This window comes from Crinia signifera, chromosome 2 (assembly GCF_055691185.1).
Source record: "Crinia signifera chromosome 2, ASM5569118v1, whole genome shotgun sequence".
NCBI lineage: Eukaryota > Metazoa > Chordata > Amphibia > Anura > Myobatrachidae > Crinia > Crinia signifera.
Genome location: NC_139218.1, coordinates 230,419,709 through 230,438,679, shown reverse-complemented (window position 1 = coordinate 230,438,679; position 18,971 = coordinate 230,419,709). Strand labels below are relative to the sequence as shown.

At 40.8% G+C, this 18,971-nt stretch overlaps 1 protein-coding gene across 1 annotated transcript in view; it reads left to right on the top strand.

Moving 5' to 3' along the window:
* VPS53 (VPS53 subunit of GARP complex) overlaps nt 1–18,971 on the top strand; it is a 210,452-nt gene that overhangs the window by 93,679 nt on the left and 97,802 nt on the right. The window contains exons 11-13 of the mRNA XM_083173988.1: nt 6,096–6,237; nt 8,581–8,676; nt 12,446–12,540. Of these exons, the coding sequence (XP_083030114.1) occupies nt 6,096–6,237; nt 8,581–8,676; nt 12,446–12,540 (333 nt within the window). The remainder of the gene's footprint in view (nt 1–6,095; nt 6,238–8,580; nt 8,677–12,445; nt 12,541–18,971) is intronic.

The window sequence follows — 18,971 nt, the reverse complement described above, 5'->3', positions numbered from 1 at the left end:
AATAATAAAGTATAGATATGGTCTTTGTTAGTTATTAACTATTTTGAGTGGTATGATTATTTGTCTCACAAGCAGAAAATGTAACATTTTGCAAATTGCAAAATGTTCATTTTTTTTACAAATTTTGGTATTTTTCACAAAAAAAAAAAAACTGTATCGACCAAAATTTATCACTAACTTGAAGTACAATGTGTCACGGGAAAACAATCTCAAAATCACTGGGATAAGTAAAAGCAAAAAAAAGTTATCCCCACTTAAGTGATACCTGTCAGATTTGAAAAAAAGGCCTCTGTCAGGAAGGCAAAAACATGCTGCGTTAATATTTAATATAGTTAATATTCAAAACAATAATAATTCTTACATATTTTTCATACTATCCGTCTTATCAATAGCCTATGACATGATATAATACACTGTTGTAGGACGGATGGTTGGTCTGGAAAGGCCCTAGTATTCTAACAAGCACAACAAGGGGCTCAGTCACATCTCCCGGGGGGAGTGGCCTAGCGGCACGCCCCCATCTTTCTCAATGCTGGGTGGCTAAGCAGAGCATCGGGAGCTTGTTCTTCTTTTGCAGTTTTTTTTTTATTATTTTACGAACAGCTTGATTTTTTGACACACATGGATTTGTTATTATTAAAAATGTTATTTACTTTTTAGGTTTTACAAAATGATTTCTGACCACTTTATCTCTGTTATTGCAGTTCAGGTTCATCTGTGAATCATTTTTTTGTATAGCTAAAGCAACACTATTCTTGTTCACTAGTTAAAAATAACAAGCACACATCCTCTTTACCTTGGTGAAAGCTTCTTCCCATAGTGAAAAGATTTCAGATTGCAAGACTTTTTCTGCCCAGCTTATACTATTCTATAATTTAATGGCTCATTCTGTGTGAGCTTACTCCAGGAAAAAGAAGAAATCCCCTGGAGATGAAAACATTCACAGTACAAGAGCTTTTACAATATCCTCTATACCTGTCATTGTTCTTTCTTTAATGAGAACTTCATCTGCTGCCAAAGCTTTGTTCTTCTAATACACAAACTGGCTTAAACCCCTCATGAGTTGTACCATGAACTCCTCACCTTTCCACAAACATGTTTCTTGCCCAGTATGAAGAGTAAAGGGCAAATCTGAGGCAAGTGGAAAGTCGTTGTTATCTTTTCATTTAGAATGAGTGTAGTTATGTAAGACCACTGATACTGAATGTCAGAAACAGAGATGACAATTCTTTCTATGTAATTGCAGTTCATTATGAGTGATGAAACCGTATTATCAACTTCCACTTTATTTCCAGGCACATAGATTAGAGACTTAGTATAGTTAAATAGTAAAAGTTAAGGAAAACTGTGTTGATGCTGACACTTTGGTAACATACAGCAATAAAGTTACAGAAAGAAAGAACCAATGTGGAATGGGCGCTGGTATCTTGTTTGCATCAAATGTGGCTCATAAAAGAAATGAAGAAATATGAACATACATTAGGGATATAAGTGTATGTTCTGCGGTCTTGGTTTAGATGCCCAAGATGGCACAGATGATATGGCTCAAATGGATATCATACCATCACTCACATGGAGTAACGAGTAGGCAAGCATATAAAGGTTTCTTTAAAACTTCAATGAAACATCACAATGCGCTGTCTTGTATGTAAAAAGAATGAATGCGTACCGTACTCACATGTACGAACACTTCTGCAATCCCATAAAGGTATCTTTTTAGGATTCCATAGATGCTTCTCGGTGTGTTAATAGCGAGTATCCTCCAAAAGTCCCCCAGCATAAAAAAGAAAGAAAACGTTCTTTCTTAATTAAAAGATTTTATTGGGGGTATAACAAAAAGGAAGTGCAGGGTGCAACCTGAACCCACAGATGTTCACAAGGACAAAGGAAAATCGTACCTGAAATGGCAGAGTATGGCCATCCACTGCCAAACAGGTGCTTCCAGGGTTACAGGTATAGGCTGCACAACTCCTCTCCACCAACGCGTTTCGACAGGTGAACTGTCTTTCTCAAGGCTGGAGAGCAGTAGTGCCTAGTGCTGGTATTTATAGTAATGGCTTTAATCATGTTGGACTCTCCCCCTAAAGGGGAGGAGACCCAACCGGATGTGTCAGTATAATACTGAAAACGGTGCTAAATAGCTTAAAGTAAAGGTCTCCTAAGCGACCTTGTATATTGTATAATGCCCCCTTCTACATATAAGAAAAAAGGCGTTCGTATACACTATTTAAGTGATACAAAATCGTATAAGGAGCAAACCAGGAAGCGGCGGGTGACACGCATCTGGAGCGCAAACGTCACTTCCGCCGCTTCAGATAGGTCGTGCAGCCGGAGGCTGGACCGTCTGGATCATACACCGAACGGAGCGTCACTTCCGTCTGTGTTCTATATGCGGAAGCGGTGGGTGACACGCAGACGTCACATCCGCCGCTTGTCCGTCCAAGACGGAACTATTACAAGAACGTCCCTCCAGTTTCCTACTAAACGTAACTGGTACCTCAATCGTGCGCAATTAAAGTGCAAATGCTAATGAAATATAAAAGGGGATATGTAAAGCATTAGCATATTTCATTAGCATTTGCACTTTAATCTATCATATGCGGTTCAAATGCGGGTCATGAGTCCTATATATTAATTGGGCTCTCTTTCCACGCTTATGATGAGTATTAGTGACGTCAGCGCGCTTTACAGAGCGCACGATTGAGGTACCAGTTACGTTTAGTAGGAAACTGGAGGGACGTTCTTGTAATAGTTCCGTCTTGGACGGACAAGCGGCGGATGTGACGTCTGCGTGTCACCCACCGCTTCCGCATATAGAACACAGACGGAAGTGACGCTCCGTTCTGTGTATGATCCAGACGGTCCAGCCTCCGGCTGCACGACCTATCTGAAGCGGCGGAAGTGACGTTTGCGCTCCAGATGCGTGTCACCCGCCGCTTCCTGGTTTGCTCCTTATACGATTTTGTATCACTTAAATAGTGTATACGAACGCCTTTTTTCTTATATGTAGAAGGGGGCATTATACAATATACAAGGTCGCTTAGGAGACCTTTACTTTAAGCTATTTAGCACCGTTTTCAGTATTATACTGACACATCCGGTTGGGTCTCCTCCCCTTTAGGGGGAGAGTCCAACATGATTAAAGCCATTACTATAAATACCAGCACTAGGCACTACTGCTCTCCAGCCTTGAGAAAGACAGTTCACCTGTCGAAACGCGTTGGTGGAGAGGAGTTGTGCAGCCTATACCTGTAACCCTGGAAGCACCTGTTTGGCAGTGGATGGCCATACTCTGCCATTTCAGGTACGATTTTCCTTTGTCCTTGTGAACATCTGTGGGTTCAGGTTGCACCCTGCACTTCCTTTTTGTTATACCCCCAATAAAATCTTTTAATTAAGAAAGAACGTTTTCTTTCTTTTTTATGCTGGGGGACTTTTGGAGGATACTCGCTATTAACACACCGAGAAGCATCTATGGAATCCTAAAAAGATACCTTTATGGGATTGCAGAAGTGTTCGTACATGTGAGTACGGTACGCATTCATTCTTTTTACATACAAGACAGCGCATTGTGATGTTTCATTGAAGTTTTAAAGAAACCTTTATATGCTTGCCTACTCGTTACTCCATGTGAGTGATGGTATGATATCCATTTGAGCCATATCATCTGTGCCATCTTGGGCATCTAAACCAAGACCGCAGAACATACACTTATATCCCTAATGTATGTTCATATTTCTTCATTTCTTTTATGAGCCACATTTGATGCAAACAAGATACCAGCGCCCATTCCACATTGGTTCTTTCTTTCTGTAACTCCGTCGTCAAGAGGTTTTTGGGTGAACCCCTTCTTCCAGTGTGCGGCTGCAGGATTCTGGCTTTGCGCCTTGGGACGTTTTCACTTTTGTGTATAAATTATACAGCAATAAAGTGTCTGAGTTCTTTGTAAAATAATGGCATGGAATCCTGCAATGAGAAGAGAGACCAGTGAGGAATTTGCCCATAGCATCTAATCTGCTTTCACTTGGAATTTGTCAAGTGTATTCGATAAAATCATAGATGCAAGCTGATTTGTTGCTATGGGCAGCTTCCCAACTGGTCCACTTCTCCACTCCCTTTTTTGGTCTTAATTTATTCACTTAAGTTATCATTTCTAGCTTAAAACCCCCTCCCCTTGTTGTAACCCTGCTTGGACCCGTGGCACTGTGCATGGGTTCAAGATGGGGTTTTCTGTACTTACCCCCCATTCACACATTGGTGATTAAATCAGAGATGTACCAGTGCTGGCTGTATAGCATTCTACAAACAATTTGAATATTATAAATATATATATAAAGATGGGAGCGGTTTCTTCTAAACGTAAACAATTTAATTATACAATTAAAAAAACTATATATATTTAGACCATATGGAATTCCATACTAAAATTACATATATTGTGCACGCAATTGGAAATATAAAATCAAACAAAGCACAATGCCTCTGATTGCATATAGATAATGTGAGATGGACTTTGTATAAACCAATATTTTGCCCAGCGTGTATGGACAGCAATGATAGCGCTCATCGCTGCGCGGAAAGCCGTTCAGTGCATACACACTGAGCGGCTTTCCACCTGCCCGGCGCCGACAGAGGGGGGGAGGAAGGCGTTGCATAGCGGAGCACTATGCAAAGCCGTCCTGAAAGCCGCTCATCTGCTTGTATAACCAGCAGATGAGCGGCTTTCCTGGCGATGTTGTGGGAGCGCGCAGCACCGCTCATCGCCGGGCCATACACACTGGGCAGCTTTGAGCTGAAAGCCGCTCAAACCTGCTGTTTTGAGCCACTTTCAGCTCAATCAACATTCCTTAGGTGCAATATGTAAACAAGCGACTCTTCATGTAATATAATGCTGTTACCTGAAACCTCGACTTCTACAACAATACAATTGGTTGCACCTACGTATTAAAATGTTGCTATCTTGGTTAGTAAAATAGAGCATTGCTCTTTAAAAACACATGACTGCCATGCAATTTGCATTATACATTCATCTATTTTACTTCATCGGACTATTGCCATTTTGTTCTTGTCTCCTCTTTTTGTGTCGGTGGCCCTATCTTAATAGTTTGCAGCTGAGACATTTTTAGAAATCTCTCCTTGCATAGGTTTGGAGTTGAGCCCATATCATTGAAAGCTTTGTAGCTGAGCCAAAGTTTATTGAAACTTTTCTTAGGCTTAGAACTCAGATTAGATTTAGGTCTCTCCATAACTGTGATCACAATGTTATGGTGGGGAAGATTCCTCTGACTGTTTTCAGTTGTAGTGTACAAGTCCAGACATGCGTTCCTTTTTATTTATCCCAAATTGGCTTATACTATTCCTGCTGCACACGGTCTTATTTGAATTATCGAAAGTACTGTACTTTTTTTTTAAATTTGGAGCAAGTGCATGGTATATTACAGTTTGTGTGCGTGTATACACAAATACAAATCTAATCGCTTATTCCACATTATCCTTATTCCAATGTGTCGGTCCTACCAATTGTATCTATTGCCTGTGTGCAGATGTAGCTTAGGACAGTAAGTACCTATGTAATGGAAAGTAACTACTGATGTACTATAGGTTCCCACCTGAATAAGATCACCTTGTCATGTTACATGGGTCTTCACAATTGTTCAGACCATACACTGGGAAGCTTTGGTTTATTTTCTGGGAAACTGTGTTGTGTGTTTGGAATTAAATTTGCCCATGAAAAGTTTGCAGAAACTAACTCGCTCCTAATATAAAATCCCAGAACTCAGCACCCGCTATAATAAACTCGTTCTGCATAATAAACTGATGTTTATTGAATGAGTGTATTATGGTGAATGCAGAGTGCTGTGATTTTTATTTATACTATATGGTCACATGCCACTTGAAGTATGAGTGTGTGTATGTGTATATATATATATATATATATATATATACTGTATATGTATACTGTCTATGCAGAAACACACACATATAGCCATCAAGTCATCTCTTCATTTTTATCACCTAAAATATTGCAGTATTAATGGTATAACACATTTTTATTTTGATTATATAGTTCTGATCTTTATTCCACTTTGTTTCAGGAATGACCTTTCAAAAATCATGAGGACAAGAGCTAAAGAAATAGAGGTGAAACTTCTGCTCTTTGCTATCCAGAGAACCACTAATTTTGAGGGTCTTCTAGCAAAACGTTTCTCTGGCTGCACTGTGACTGACATTGTTGTGGTAAGACTACTTATGCCAGATGCCTCCTGCTGCATTTCTATATAAAAGCAGGGCTGCTGCTACACTTTTTGCAACCACATTTGCTTCATCCCCAGTATGTGTCCTTGGAAAAGGCGCACAAACGTAACTGTACAATATATATGCATGATTCAGCAAGCTCAGCAATAGTAGCATATGCACCTTCTATACTTCTTCAGAGCACAGTTGTATATGTACTTGTAGTACCCCTGAACATCTGGCTGAACAAAGCAGTGTTCTCACCATTTTTTTTTTATTGGCTTCCGGGGTGGGGAGGCGGTAGGCTGCGGATCCTGACATGCCTCATGTGAGGGGGGGGGGGAGGTGTCCTACTCTGGGCACCTCTCCAGCAAGTTTACCGGGGTGAGTGAGATTTGGTAGACTGTTTCTCAGTGGGGGAGTCCCCTACATCTGCAGGGGCTCAGTGTATAGATGGTACATGGCCGGGAGCGAGTACAGCAGTGGCAAATCTCCTCACAGAGCGGCCGTCTCACCTCCTATCCCTTCTTGCTTGCCACTCCAGCCTGTCAGCAGCAGTGAACCATGGGGAACAGACGCCACAGGAAACTTACTCACACCTGGATCCTACGGAGAAGGAGAGTGTTAAAAATGCAGTATATGGAGAAATGGTTATTTAACATGCTGCCGTTAGCTGTTAAAAGATACAGCCCAGAATGCCCTGCCACATAAATGAGAAATTACCAAAACTGCGGAAGGGCTGGGATATGTTGTTCTACAACTGCTGGAGAACCACATGTTGAATGGGTGTCGATCATAGGGCCAACATGGGAGAAAGGTTGACACAGAAATGCCTTGGTCAGGTAAACAAAATATGGTACTTGTGTGTTATCTGGGCGCTCGATTTTTTGATTGTATGCCTTAACTTAAGGCATACAATCAGATGCGATGGACCCGATTTTTTCGGAAAACCAAATCGCATGCGATGCGATCAACCTGATTTTTACATTGGATCCAATGTTAAATGGTCCCTGAGACCCGATTTTACATTAGGTCCAATGTTAAATGCCCCCAGACCCCCCATTTTCTATTGTATACCCACCCTGTTCATACCTCCAATATCCAAGTGGGCAAGGAGTTGATTTTATATAGTGTGGCGAGCGCAAAGCATGGCGAGGGGACGCGGATTACTTAACATGTACCCGCGTCCCCTCGCGGGGCCCGCTGCGCTCACCACACTATATAAGGTCAACTCCATGCCCACTTGGATAGTGGGGGTATGAACAGGGTGGGTATACAATAGAAAATGGGGGTCTGGGGGGCATTTAACATTGGATCCAATGTAAAAATCGGGTCGATCACATTGCATGCGATTTGGTTGCATGCGATGCAATCGACCCGATTTTTCCGACCCGATAACAAAATCGGGTGCCCAGATATTACACAAGTACCCAAAATATTATACTGCCAGCAGCCGAGACTGATTAAACAGTCCCCAGGAAAACAGTTAGCAGTGGCTAATTGAATATGACCCTTAATGATAAAACACAACTGTGTGCTCTAAAATTATTCAGCACCAACTTACTGTACACAAGATAAAGTGCTGGATCTAGTTCTGCTTAAGTTACAATGCACATACCAGAACTACATTGCTTCTTAGAGCTTGTAATAGGCATCAGGGAATGGGGACAGAAGGCTTCCCTGCCCATCTCCGCTTCAGGGAGAAGGGAGGAGGGCTGCAGGGGTTCCAGGAGAATGGGGCGCAGGAGTGTCTCGTGTGACTGCGCCCCATTCTGTTTGACTCTGGCGGCTGATGGGGGGGGGGGGGGTGGAGAATGGCTATAGAATCATTAGGAGACGCTCTAATGAGAGCGGCTCCATCTGTACTTGCAAACATTTAAAATCTCAGCAAGTAAATGCATCTTTCTGCTTCAGAGAACAAGGTTGGGCTGCACTTCGCTACATTTTTGTGGTTGGGGCCTAGCGATGTTTCAGTCCGGAGGTAGGGGGCGGGGCTAAATGATGGCAATTTTTGTAATTTATTCCCCTCCACATGGCACCACTATTTCCTGCTGGTGATGTGTCCACTCTTCTGTGGATGCATAAAAGCATGTATGTTTATAGTGTAAGCTCTTGGTTTAACTAATAATGCAAAAACATGCTGCTCTTTTCTGAATACTAAAGGAAATTTGCAGAAAGTCCGAATTTCTCCACTAAATTTTTTTTATTTTTAAACTTCTTTGATATTTTTTAGTTATAAAACAATACATTTTTGAATAAACAGTGTTATCATTTCAGAACATAGAATCAAGTACTGTAAATTGATAATTTTGCTTTCTCTCTATAAATAAATAAAATGTCTTTCAGAAAAAGCCAGAGCCCCAACCTCCTGTTTCTACTAATCCATTCCTGGATGATGACAACATGGTGGAGGAGTCAGCTTTGCAGAATGATTTTGAAAAAGTGAGTATTGCAGGCTTCTTATACTTAAATTATGTAGATAATGTTGGATTATTATTATTTGTTCATGCTAAAATGATTTAGTTTTTCTATAGTGTGCGGTAACTGGTAAGCATAGCACTAAAGTCGCCTACAGTCTTTTTTGTTAGTATAAATGTCTGCTTGAAATCCCAAGGTGTGGAGGTTATGTTGTTACTCAATTTAAATCTAGTATAAACTCATGAGGGGCTTACTTGTCATACAACAGAAAAACCACAAGGGTTTTTTAAGCAAATTAACAGTGGTTTTACCTGGTTGAATTCCTAATTGATGTAGTTATTAAAGTTTAGGTCAGGTACCCTTTGGTGATTGTGGTTGATGCCAAGTACCCACTGACGATTGTGGTCTAGGAAAGGTACCCACTGTGGATTGTGGTTTTTAATGCTAGCAAGTATACAAGTCAACATTAAATATTTTCTGTAGATTCTGGGGGTTATGTTACACTTTGTCACTAACACAATGTTGAGGATGCAGAGTTTCATGTATGTCTGTTTGTGGAGTTCATCTTACATCTGTTCGCACTGCAAGTCTTCAATAACATACATAAGTACAACGGATTCATACACATTTTAGTTGCATCTCCTGAGTCAGCTTAACTGGACTGTAAAGGGACACCCTTATTTAGGCAGAGATGAATGAGGAATAGTGGATATATAGATGTATGGCATATATTCTGGTGGAAGTTCACGCTAGGGTGACCAACTTTCCAATGGCCCAACCCGGGACAGGTCTGGGCGGGCTCGACACCCCCCCGCGCGCGCGCACCAACCGCCGCGCCCCGCCCGGAATGTCGGGTAAGACACTGTAACGGAAGCTGTTGCGCTATATATAAGACGCTGTAACGGGATATGCTGCACACTATATAAGACACTGTACCAGAATCTGCTGCTCTATATAAGACACTGTAACGGAAGCTGTTGCGCTATATAAGACACTAACGGAATCTGCTACACAATATAGGTCACTGTAAATAAAATAAATAAATTTAATGGGATTTCCATTCTAGGTTTTGTATGGAATTATGTAATAAGTTTACATAGTGCTGTGTAAAACAAAATATAGTAACACAAGAGATTTCAGAAAGAGAAACTTCAATAAAAAGAGTTTATTGAATCAGATAGCCTATACATTTACAGGTCACAAATAGAATTAGGCCCCAACATGTCTTTGAACAAATGAAGGTGCATTAGCCACAAGTACAAACCTAGTAGGCCCCAACATGTCTTTGAACAAATGAAGGTGCATTAGCCACAAGTACAAACCTAGTAGGCCCCAACATGTCTTTGAACAAATTAAAGTGCAATAGCCACAAGTACAAACCTAGTAGGCCCCAACATGTCTTTGAACAAATGAAGGTGCAATAGTCACAAGTACAAACCTAGTAGGCCCCAACATGTCTTTGAACAAATGAAGGTGCAATAGTCACAAGTACAAACCTAGTAGGCACCAACATGTCTTTGAACAAATGAAGGTGCATTAGCCACAAGTACAAACCTAGTAGGCACCAACATGTCTTTGAACAAATGAAGGTGCATTAGCCACAAGTACAAACCTAGTAGGCCCCAACATGTCTTTGAACAAATGAAGGTGCAATAGTCACAAGTACAAACCTAGTAGGCCCCAACATGTCTTTAAACAAATGAAGGTGCAATAGTCACAAGTACAAACCTAGTAGGCCCCAACATGTCTTTGAACAAATGAAGGTGCAATAGTCACAAGTACAAACCTAGTAGGCCCCAACATGTCTTTGAACAAATGAAGGTGCAATAGTCACAAGTACAAACCTAGTAGGCCCCAACATGTCTTTGAACAAATGAAGGTGCAATAGTCACAAGTACAAACCTAGTAGGCCCCAACATGTCTTTGAACAAATGAAGGTGCATTAGCCACAAGTACAAACCTAGTAGGCACCAACATGTCTTTGAACAAATGAAGGTGCATTAGCCACAAGTACAAACCTAGTAGGCCCCAACATGTCTTTGAACAAATGAAGGTGCAATAGTCACAAGTACAAACCTAGTAGGCCCCAACATGTCTTTGAACAAATGAAGGTGCATTAGCCACAAGTACAAACCTAGTAGGCCCCAACATGTCTTTGAACAAATGAAGGTGCAATAGTCACAAGTACAAACCTAGTAGGCACCAACATGTCTTTGAACAAATGAAGGTGCATTAGCCACAAGTACAAACCTAGTAGGCCCCAACATGTCTTTGAACAAATGAAGGTGCAATAGTCACAAGTACAAACCTAGTAGGCCCCAACATGTCTTTGAACAAATGAAGGTGCAATAGTCACAAGTACAAACCTAGTAGGCACCAACATGTCTTTGAACAAATGACACTGTAACGGAATCTGCTGCGCTATATAAGACACTGCAACGGAATCTGCTGCACTATATAAGACACTATAACGGGATGTGCTGTGCTATATAAGATGCTGTAACTGTATCTGCTGCGCTATATAAGACACTGTAACGGAATCTGCTGCGCTATATAAGACACTGCAACGGAATCTGCTGCACTATATATAAGACGCTGTAACGGAATCTGCTGCACTAATATAACAAGACACTCTGCTGCACTAATAAGATGCTGCTATATAAGACACTTGAATGAAATAAAATAAATATAAGGGGATTATTTCCATTCCGTTACAGTGTAACGGCCCGGGGGGGCCCCACTGGGGGGACTGGGCTGGGGAGAGAGGGAGGAGGGAGGCAGAGGGCCTGCCTGGGCGCCGCGGCCCGCGGCCAGACTGCACACTGCAGCCGACTGACTGGAACGTCCTCCTCGAGGCGGCCAGGCCTACTAGACTACTCTCTGACTCTCACTCTCACTGTGAGTGTGAGAGTCTCACACACAGGCTCAGGCTGAGGCGAGCCGCTCAGCACAGCAGCAGCACACTGACAGGAAGCACGACTCACGAGCGAGCAGCGAGCGAGGGTAGGCCGCAGTAGGCCAGAGTCTACTCACTCAGTCTCCTCGCTCTCCCTCCAGGAGTCCACGCACTGCACTGCGCTGTCTCATGCGGTGGACGGTGCGAGTGGTGACCCGCTGCCGCGTCTCTCCTCGGCTCGTGGGCCACGAGTCGTGGCGTGGCCCGGGCGGTGGTGGTGACGGACGGGAGTCTACGCGCCGTGGTCCATCTCCGTCTTCTTGCGCGCCTGCCCCACCCCAGCATGCGCAGCACAGCTTTATATGGGGAGTGTGTGGGAGGTGTCCGGCCGGGTCACGGGTGGCTAAATAACCAATAACAAGGAAGCGGGAGGCCGGAGGGTGGGCGTAAGAGTTCCCTCCCCTCCCCCTGACCCCCTCACACTCATTTTTATGCTGCGCGGCTGCGCCGGTAATTGTTTGCACGCGGAGGGATCAAAACCCGGGACTTTCTGCGTCCCGGCATGGGTTCCCCCGGGACGCGGGATTTCACTATTGAAAACCAGGACAGTCCCGGCAAAAACGGGACGGTTGGTCACCCTAGTTCACGCTGATGGTGAAGATTGGTGTCCAGCCATGCCTAAGGATGGGGTTGGGTGTACCACAAAATACAGAAAACTCTGCATTTGGGCGAATATACACATTTTTAGTTTACAAACAAAACATTGTAATTTTAAGTATATGTGACCACAGTTACACAATCCATTTAATGTCTCTCTGCTAACTGAAATCCACTCCTAATGTGTTCTAACATTAGAAATGCAAATAAAATATTCTAATGCTGTGGGGTTTTTTGCAGCCAAAGAAACCCAAAACACCGGAAAATCCATTCCATGGCATAATTTCAAAGTGTTTTGAGCCTCATCTGTACGTGTACATAGAATCTCAAGACAAGTAAGTAATTTCACATATTGCACTTTTACATTACTAATTCATATTCTGAATTCCAACATCTGCTGTACAAGTGATTTATTTTCAGCTTTAAATAACTTCAAAAAAGTGATTTCCACATGGAACCAAAATTCCCTATTTTTATGCATACAGGATAGTGTGCCTAGAGGAGGGTATTGGTTTCAGTTACTTCTTGTGCCAATTACCATTTTCTCACATTCAGGCCTAGACTTCCTACACAGACTTGCTCCTATAATTTGACAAAAATAAATAAAAAAAAGTGCATTTTACTTTTTTCCAAAACATGTTGTAAATATTGCTCACTGCATCTTTTTGTAGATGCATATTATTGTGTCTTGTTGACATTGAGCGATTCCCTGATCTAAACCCTGAATGCAAGTACTTTTAAGTGGTTGCAAAGTATACCAATATCATGCAATTATGGGTTTTAGAAATGTAATTGCTTTGAAATTGTTTTATGGCACAGCCTGTTTTATATTTTTATGTGCCTTTTCTATTTCTCAGTAAAAAGGTTGTTTTTGAAAAATAAAAAAATGGTGATGCCAAACCCAGTTTCCTTTAGCAAATCAGCTTTGTACTTAAAACTGATTTAAGACTGAAAAGCGGAACTGTATAAACGGTATATGATTATTTTTTTTTATAAAACGTTAAGAAACCTCTTTCAACCTGGGTGCTTAATGGGATGATTACGTACTATGAAATTCATTTTGTTTTAAAAACATACTCTACTATATATGTTTCTTGCGAAACACTGAAAACATATTTTTAACTTTTGATGCATTTGGACAGGGGCCAAATTGTTGCTTTGGTGCCCACAAAGTTCTGACATAAAATATATCAACCTTGATTTATAACTTACACATATCACTGTAGATGACTAGCATCTAATGTTTTTTTAGGGGTGTATTTCCATTACATGTGATGGCCAAAATATGCAGTTTCAGAGTGGTGAATCATAACCAGCAACCTCACTAGTTATGCGCAAGGAAATTAGGGTACTTATATGTTAGTTGGGCACCCACTATAGTTAGTATGCTCATACCCCCACTATCTATGTTGGCATGGAGTTGATTTTATATAGTGTAGCGAGCCCCGCGGAAAACTAAGCAAATAGCTTAGTGGGCGCCCAACTAACATATAAGTACCGAAATTAGCAATCTTGCAGGAACCTTAATGAGCATATACAGTGTGCTCATATGCTATTTCTGCAGTTATACCAGACAGACCTTATCAGTCCATCCTTTGAGTGCCAACATCTCTGTGAGAGATGTGCAAAATATCAGCTAAAAATGCCAGCGTCGCTCACATTTGTTATATAAATTCAAATAAAATATGTTGTGTAAAAAATTATATTATTTCCTATATAAGTTCATTATAATAGGTCATAATGATAAACAAAAATGTTTGCTTGCCAATTTTCACACCTATTTTGACAAATTCACTTGGCACTCAAAAGATTAAGAAAGAAATATACAGTGCTGGTGCACTCTCCACAATTATAATAACCTCTGCTATATTGAGGTTCTTGGGGGTCACCCAAGGGAAGCACACTAGTGAAAAACTAAAACATTAGTGAGTTAATAAGAAATAAGCAAAAGCTAGAAGTTAAGAGGTGTACATAGGGTGAAAAAATGCTACAATGTGTAATATTAGTAAAACAATAATGTTAAAAGTGCTAAATAAATATTATAGTGTGCCACCCCAAGCCCAAGGCAACCCATGGGGAGCCGTGCTTTTAATTCCTCCCTAAAACTAGCACACTGTACAAATTTGTACCTTTAATTGTGCCTTTGGTTCCAATATGCAGCCTATAAATACTAGAGACCTAACTAGCTAAAGCTATTCAGGACAGGGTGGGGAGCTACTCTAAGTTGAAGTAGTCCAATCTTCAAATGTATAACACCTTTTAACCCTTAGCTTTTGTTTTTTTCTTATTAACTTATGTTCACTTCAGTTTCACAGTAGTGTACTTCCCTTGGGTGACTGGCTTTGGCCGGCTTTATTGGAGTCTTGCACCCTGGATTCAAGCTTAGTATTTTTTGATCCACCAGAGAGATAAGCTCACCTAGATGCTGATTGGTGGGTTATTATTTTTTGGCCATTAAATATTCCAAGAACCTTGATATTGCTCAAAATTGGATAACATAGCTTATTATAACTATTGTGGCGTGTGAATCAGTACTGTAGTTTTCTTTCTTTGTAGAACTACAAGTCCCATTATGATGCATCTCTTGATATATATGTGTGTGTGTGTGTGTGTGTGTAGTCAATTATCCCTTTCCCCATAGACCAGCTCAGCTTGCCAGGTCCCACACAATTTGCAACAAGCATCTTTTCTTCTGGAATGTGTGTCTTAATCACAATGCAATGCAACAAATCCACTTCACAAGACTGCAGTGATTAATCTAATAAGCGACACTTGCATATCTGTGTGCGACTGAGCCTGAATTTGTATGTTAATTGCTTGGCAAGTTTTGTTGTACTTCATTTATAGATTCAGGATATTCAAACTGGAATTCCGAATGTCGAAACGTCCCGACAGTCAGAATCCCGGGCCATTTAATTTCTGCCGACTGTAACTTGACAGCCGGAATTTAATATTCCGGTTGTGGAGTGTCGGAAAGTCTGTGGATCGACAAAAATGGCTGCGGTTGTTGAAAACCATCTGTGAATGCAACAATTGGTGCCCGTTTCGGACAAAACAATGCTGCCGTTAACGGCAGCAGCACTGAATAGGGAAGTGCCGATATTTCTCATCGGGAAATATTGTAACAGATTGAATACACCCTCACACATGTATTCAAGTATCACAGATCAAATTTATCAGTGCAGTCTTGTGATGCTTTGTTGTTGCATGACATTGCAATTAAGTAGCGCCCTGTGCGGGAAGCGGGCAGCGAACATCCGCTGACGTCATTTGCCCGCCCACTTCTCGCAGAGGGCGCTCGCAAATGTAAGGCACCAGAGTGGTGTCTTACACCTGCAAGAGTCTGTAGAAATCATTGATGGTCGCTGACTATCAAAATTTGGCCCCAGCACCCAAGGCTGCGAATGGATATTTATACTGAACATCCATTCGCAGCCATGCGGGGGAACTCGGTGAGCGAGGGGGGTGTGCAGGCGGTGAAATTCACAGCTTTGTGTGTGGACCAGAATAAGGACCTTAGTGTGCCACATGCTTGGCGTAATAGTCAAGATGTAAATGACTATTTAGCTGAAGTTTACACCAGCCTTGATTGTTGCAAGCAGGAATTCACCTTACCAGGGGCAAATGCAGGACTTGTCAGGAGGGGTTTCCTTCTTTGTATGCAGGTGTCACAGTCACCATTGCTGTCGTCACATCAATACATTCTAAAATATAAGTACTAGGTATAATTGACTGTGGTTTTTAGAGAAATAAAAATCTAAACGGTTGTATTTTCATTTTGCAAACTGACTGAAGATAGGGTATCCCTTCATATTTTTCCCAAGGATCCTTAACTGTAAATATTATTACTTTATTAGTCCTTACTAAGAACCGGCATATGTTCGGCTTTATTATTATTATTCCTTTTCAGTGTACCTTGCTAAGTGGGTCTGGTGCCTAATCCAATGCTGAACTAGTCCAAAACTGTCAGGGGTCTGTCATTCTTCCTGCCAACCAATGTAATCCCCGTTCTCAGTATTCCTGACACACCCTGTCCTGATTTTACATTGAAATTAATTTTTACTTTAGTCTTTTCCACTCAAGTCAGAAATGTTTTCCATTAGTGTTCCCCTTGCAGGCACCCTAAACTTGAAAGGAATTTGTAACCTTAGCTAAAGGTTTTGAGAAGAGAAAGTTTACAGTTTCCCAGATGATTATTCTAGTTGTGCTTAGAATATAGATGTGTTTTAGTGTAATATTTCTGTTTTTCTGGGTTTATTACTAGAATACTGTATATACAAACTGCACTGAAATGTATTGGAAACACTCCACTTGCTTGCATGTGTTAAATCTGTTCCTTCTATGTATAACCATTTACAGTGGCTTTTATTCTTACTGCTTATTGCTTGAGAAAAAGAGTATTACAATTTTATCATTTGTATTTAGTGTAAGCTTATATACTCCAATAATCATAACACATCATTTTCAAAAATACAAATACTGTATCTGAGATAACCCTTCTTGAGAAGATACAGGTTGAGTATCCCGTATCCAAAATGCTCGGGATCAGGAGAATTTTGGATAACTGATTATTCCGTATTTCTGAATATTTTAATATTTCAATGATGTGTTTTGCAGTATCTTGCATTTATGCTGTTTAAACACATCAAACACATGAAATACACACAAATATATTTTATTTGTTAAAAAAAACAAGGTTTCAAAACATGAAACAATTTGTGTACTATCTCAGATATTGAATTTGATTGCCAAGCAATCATTTTCTTGTACATATATAGTGCCAGTTACATATCATGTCCTCAGTAGTGCTGTTACAGATGTCCCCAGTGAGTTTTTAGCACTTTCTGGAATGTACGGTTTTCGGAATAATTCGGATAATGGATATTCGGATACGGGATACTAAACCTGTATAAGGCTGTGGTTCTCAAACTCGGTCCTCAGGACTCCACACAGTTCACGTTTTCCAGGTCACCTGACTGGTGCATTCATTACTGACTAACACATTTTTTTTTATTTTTTTTTTACTTTAGTGAGAGGGGCGGGAAGGGACATGGACAAAGGAACAGGGGGAAGGGGACAAAAGGCACACGGCAGGGGACACAACAAAAAAACGTTCGCCTGTTTAACTGGCTAACACATTTGAATCTAATTATTTCACTTTATTAGTTATCGTTATTCGTTAGTAGACCTGCAAAACATGCACTGTGTGGGGTCCTGAGAACCGTCTGTGATATAAGGGCGCTAAAGAAAGCCTTTCCTTGCCTAAAATGCCTAATGACATACACATTCTTTATATTGAGTACTATAAAACCTATCATGAATCTTCTCTCAAAAGCATTTTTTCTGATGACACCCATGGCTCAGTCAGTAGAATTGTAGGTATACCATAGTTCAGGAGGTACAAATCTTGTTTTGATTTATGGTAGATCTTTAAACTAACTAAAACTACACACGGGGCCACTGTGCTGAGTGATCTGAGCTATGTAGATGGCTAATATTGCTCAGCACACGGAGCGGCACAGCGATCTGTCAGGGCCAGTGATCTCGGGTGTGAACACTGGGACTGGCAACCTAACTAGATTTATCCTGCATGCAGGATCTTAATCATCCGGCAATTGCAAACGCGCATCGCTTTCGCCCCTACACACAGAGTGATGAAGGTCATTTTCACAGTGATCCAGTCAGATCATAGAAAATGTGCTGAAATCACCCTGTGTAGGCCCCATAAGACCATTGTATGGTTGTGAATCGAAGTTCTTCACTAAACTGCATTGATAAACACAAATACATTGTTCTTTATTTTTAACCTCCCTAAAAGCTTTTAGAGTTTAATAACTGATGAGGAGGTTTTAAAATCATATACAGTATATCATGTATAAGTATAATTTAAGTCATAAACTCCTACCAGGCCATATAGTTTTTCCTATTTTTAATCATTACACCAGATTTCTAGATTCATTGTTTTCTGATTGTTTGGCGGTTACAAATTGGGAATGAACATAAAATATATGATTTGAGTGGTGGAAATCACCTCAACCTACTTCACTGTCAATTCTATATAATTTGGTAAAAATGCTGTTCATGAACCGTACTATGACCATGTTGTTGTTATAGCCATTCTATTATTCTAACCTGCCCTTTAAATTTGGGAGAGGAAGGCATTGCACAGTAGCAGGAAGGCTTACACCAATTAATAAACATGCCTAATTCCATCGTTAGTGCAATTGTTTTGTGTCCTGCCCAGTTCCTTCTCTTCCCTGTAGTGTCAGGAAGCTGGACTCGTTGCTGGGTCGTTCTTAGAATGCGTTCTTTTCCTGTGTTCTATTTGTAGTTATTTGAAATCCAGAACATAATATAGAAATGGAAATGAATATTAACAGTCTCACAGAGTAATAACCACAAGGTCTCTAACCATAGCGTAGCAGGTTACTGGTTGTTTGTAGTAAATGGGAAGTTTTCTAGCAGGATAGGAATGTATTAAATATTCATGTTAGGTACTATTTGTTGGATACCCAAGCTTCAACACTATTTTTGTATTATTATTATTATTATCATCATCATCATCATCATCATCAGATATATGTGGTTGGTTTCCCCCTATCTCCATGTTTCTGGAAAGGCTTTCCAATATATTTTGAAATATGGCTTTGGGTATTCTCTTCCATTCAGCCATAAGAGCATTAGTGAGGTAAACCAGAAGACCTAGCTCATATTTGATGTTCCTTCTAATCCCAATGTTTGCTGGTGCTGTTAGGGCTAGCTCCAG